The following is a 4,463-nucleotide window of genomic DNA, read 5'->3' on the forward strand; positions in this document are numbered from 1 at the left end:
TGCAAAATTTTATTGTGTACTAATTTTATAAAAGATGACACTCTCAAGTGAATAAAGTTATTTGACTTGTACACGAACTGATTTTATTTATTAAATGATGTAAAGCAACTGCCTTCACAAATTCCCATGAATTGCATGGTATAATACAAGAGATGTACCAACATCCATGCTCATTACTCAACAGTACCCAGGGGTCAAATGTATTTTCGGTCACACATACGAGAGTCTTCATACTGTGAGTATATATATGAAGGAAGTTTATTTAGAAAATATATGTAAATGTATCATTGTAATTTCTTATATTTAACATCTGACCTGCTCCCCCTACTCTCACTAAAACAAACCAGACCCTGGACCACTGGAACTGGAATCAAGAATGACAGCCCTCATATTAGACACAAAGGGCCCCACAATATCCAGAACACCTTATAAATGTGAATGAGACTAGTAAAGTCAATTATTCATTCATAATTTGTCATACAGTTACTGGTGGGGTTGATGGTCTGTCAATTCGATGTGCATCTTGAGGTTGTCATTTTACGTCTTGGTAGGGCGACCTTGGTTTCGATTGCCCTGGGCTAGCTCGCCAAAGAACACCTGCTTTGGGATTCTGTTTTGATTAATGTGGATGACATGGGCAATCTAACTAAGCTGGGCCTGGATTAGTTTGGCTGCCACTTGATCCGCATGATGGATCTCAGGGAGCGCTGGTGGCATTGACTGATATGCTTTCGGTAGACAGTCCACGCTTCACAGCCATAAAAGAGATACGTGAGGACAACTGCATTGTACACCTTCATCTTTGTTGACAGGCGAATGTCCTTGTGCTGCAAGACATTAGTTCGGAATCGTCTGAGTGCTTGACTTCTTTTTGGGATCATCGCAGTTATCTCTGTCCAGGGAGCCATCACAGGATATTGTGCTATCTAGGTATTTGAAATTGTCCACATTCTTCATCTGCGTGTTCACAATGATGATGCAGGGTTGTGAAGGGATATTGTTTGGGGAGGGCTGCAAGAGGCCTTCTGTCTTTCATAGGCTAATTGTGAGTTCAAATAGATTAGAGGCTTCAGAGAACCTGTCCACACTTGCCTATAGGTGACTCTTTTCATGGGTCATGAGCTACATTCATCTGCAAAGAGTGATTCAGTGATGAGTCTTTCTAGCGTCTTGGGTTTTGCAGCTAGGCGACGGAGATCAAACACATAGACCAAACACTGATTCATCCAGGCTATATCTAATACAGATGCCAATGTCCTGGTCACGGATGGCATGGAAAACTACCTATGTGAAGAAGTGGTTGAAGAGTACCGGAGCGAGTACACAGCCATGTTTGACACCGTTAGATATAGGGAATTTATCAGAGGGTTCACCATCTGAGAGAATCTCTCCAGTCATGTCATCGTGAAAGAGCCGGATGAGGTTGGGAAACTTCTGAGTACAACCAAGCGCCTTGAGTACTACCCACAATGCCTCTAAGTCGACTGCATCGAAAGCTTTGTCAGGTCCACAAAGACGGCATACAGATTCATATTTTATTCAAGGCATTTCTCTTGGATTTGTCTCACTGAGAAGATCATGTCAACGGTGATGCGGTCTGGGCGAAAACCACACTGAGGGACGTTATCTTCTGACACTGCCGCAATAAGTATGTTGAGAATGATGCGAGCACATATTTTGCCAGCTATTGAGAGCAAGAAGATGTCTCTGTAGTTAATGCAGTCCGTACGTGCACCTTTATTCGTATAGAGGATTACAATTGGTCCTTCGATGAGGTCATCTCGCATCTTCTCTTTCGTCCAGATGCTCATTAGAACATCGTGCAATGCCTCCATAGTCTGTTTACTGAGAGCCCTGCACACCTCCGTTGGGATATCATCCTTTCCAGGTGCCCTGCCACAGTTCATTTGTTTAAAGGCCATCCTCAACTCCTCTACCGTTGGCGGAACATCCAGTTCGTCGTGAATTAGATGCTGTATTTGATCAAGTACAGATTGGCTGACCGATGAAGGCAGGTTTAGGAGCTGACTAAAGTGTTTTTTCCATCTGTTCTTAATGCCAGTCTTGTCATTTATTAGTTTACTGCCATCTGCAGCAAGCAACGGGGCAGATCCAAAATCTAAAGGGCCAAACTTTGTCTTGATGGCGTTTTAAAACTCTTTGGAGTTGTTAGTGTCGGCATATCGTTGCATTTCATCAGCTTTCTTTTCACACCACTGGTCATGCATCTTGCGGATTTATCTCTTGGCCTCAGCTTGATGAGATTTGAAGCGGTCTTCTTTTGGGATGGAGTTTATGTCATTCTACCAGTCCATGAATACCTTGTTCTTTCTGGCAAGCACATCTTCAATGGCACCGTTATTCTCGTCGAACCAGTCTTGATGGGTTCCCTTCTTGGGGCCCAGAGTTGCCATAGCTGTTCCTCTTATTATGTCCCTGAGCTTGGTCAATTTCTCAGAGGCATTTCCACGTATAAGTCCGTTGGTGGACAGCTTGTCATCTAGGCTCTTCTGGATATTGAGCTGGGTGGAGGGCTGCTAAAGTTTGACATTGTTGAAGGCTGTGCGCACAGGTTTAGGACGCCTTGGATGATGTTGGGCAATGCTCAGCTTATGGGTAGTTCGGACAAGTTTGTGGTCTGTCCAGCATTCCACTCCTCGCATGGCCTTGGTGAGGAGGACATCCTAGGCATCGTGCTGGCGGTCTATTTCATAATCGATTACGTGCCATTGGCGAGGTCTGGGGCACATCTAGGTGCACTTGTGCTTGTTCGCCATTCTCAACATTGAGTTTGTGATGAGGAGGTCCAATTAAGCGCATTTGCTAAGTAGGAGAAGTCCGTTGTTGTTAATCTTGCCGACAGCGTGCTTGCCAAGCTTACCTTTCCATCGACCATAATCGCAGCCAACACGTCCCAAAGTAGTATGATCTTGTCGTCAGATGGAACTGAGCACACTAGAGAGCTGAGGTCCGCATAGAACTGCTCGATGGTTTCCGCTTTGCTCAAGAGGGTAGGGGCGTATGAGCTAATGACTGTTGTGTGGAGTTTGTGGCTGATAGGATATCGCAATTTCATTATCCTCTCATTGATACCAACTGACAGGTCCGGGAGGTGCTGTAGAAGACTTGATTTGATAGCCAGGCCGTGGATCCTGTCTTCGTTTTGGGAAGTTCCTTTCCAGAAGAACGTGTAACCGCCTGCTAACTCAGAGAACCCTCCTCTGCAAACCTGGTTTCGCTCAAGGCTGAAAGCTCCTTAGCAACTATGGTTGTTCTCCTGTGAGGTCTCTATGTCCATCAGAGTACGGATGTTCCATGCTCTAATAAGAAGTTTTTTCTTTGATAGTTTCGAGATATGGATGAATTTGCCAGAATTTGAAGGGCGGGCTATATTTAGGCCACCCTTTCTTGGCCCCTCCCTATGCAGGGTGAGTAGTGCTGTCCTGAAAAGGTCTGCTCAGTCGCCCTGGATCCTGCCGAACTGTTCCGCTCCCCTGGGACCAGAGCAGAGCGACCACTTGTCCAAGGGATGCCTATGTGTAGGTCTCTGACTACAACTATCAGTGGTCATCTCCACATATTGCTTCGCCAGTCGCCAATCGCCGTAGGACTTAGGTAGGCGCAGGTAAGGAACAATGAGTTTGATGAAGGAAGAGGAATGACTTGTCCACAGGATGCCCTGATCATGAAAGAAATTTAAGTGAAACATCTTTTGCACAGAGACATCTTCACTCTATTGGCCTTGGTAGTTGGAACTTAGTGGTACGAAGATTCGTCACGGCTAGGGACTACTTTGGCTGCATTGGATGGCCATGACGTCTTAAGTGCCGTGTCATGCCCTGCGCTCTCCACAAAGCGGTTCCATATTCACCTTCGTGGCCGTTGAATCACTCAGGTGATCTCTTCCGCCCAGTCTGTCGAAGCTGGCTTTACATGCAAGGATAGACATGCTCATAACTCACCGAGGGTTAAAGGCCTGAACCTGGTTTAGCCGGTCATTCGAAGTATATATAAAGGAATTATCATATTACTATAGTTATAATAACTTGCAGGCAACTATCGGAAATGTTGCGGCCTAGTCGGCATTAGCAATGGCTGCTGTGGCTCGCATTGTGAGTGTAGGGACTCAGCAGGAGGAACAACATTCGGAAAATTGAGTGCTGCTGTAATGTAGCAGAGTTTATTAGAATTAATGGACGACATATTAAACTAACTATTTTAAAGCCATATATATGATGTGCCAAAGGTAACTCATACACAGTCAAATGCTAATTATGAATGAAATAATGTAACTCTTGGTAGTAATATCCCTGTTGTAAATTTCATTACGTGATGGCTAATTATACCAATGTATGGTTTAAAGAAAATATAGGCTATTTGCTATGTCGCTTGAGCGTGACCAGGCCCCAATTTATCTACTTTAAGTCTAGATTTGAGACTAAGTTTACGACACTCAATTGGTA

At 44.6% G+C, this 4,463-nt stretch overlaps 1 protein-coding gene across 1 annotated transcript; it reads right to left on the reverse strand.

Annotated features, from left to right (window-relative positions):
- Positions 1 to 1,535: 1,535 nt before the first annotated feature.
- LOC149776401 (uncharacterized) lies at positions 1,536 to 3,949 on the reverse strand. The gene is made up of 3 exons (XM_089941300.1): positions 3,872 to 3,949; positions 2,322 to 2,537; positions 1,536 to 1,973 (listed from the first exon to the last, which is right to left on the reverse strand). The coding sequence occupies exons 1-3, from the start codon at positions 3,947 to 3,949 to the stop codon at positions 1,536 to 1,538; spliced, it is 732 nt and encodes a 243-aa protein (XP_089797426.1).
- Positions 3,950 to 4,463: the final 514 nt, after the last annotated feature.

This window comes from Sinohyriopsis cumingii, chromosome 18, assembly GCF_028554795.1.
Source record: "Sinohyriopsis cumingii isolate HCF-2022 chromosome 18, ASM2855479v2, whole genome shotgun sequence".
In the NCBI taxonomy this organism is placed as follows: Eukaryota; Metazoa; Mollusca; class Bivalvia; order Unionida; family Unionidae; genus Sinohyriopsis; species Sinohyriopsis cumingii.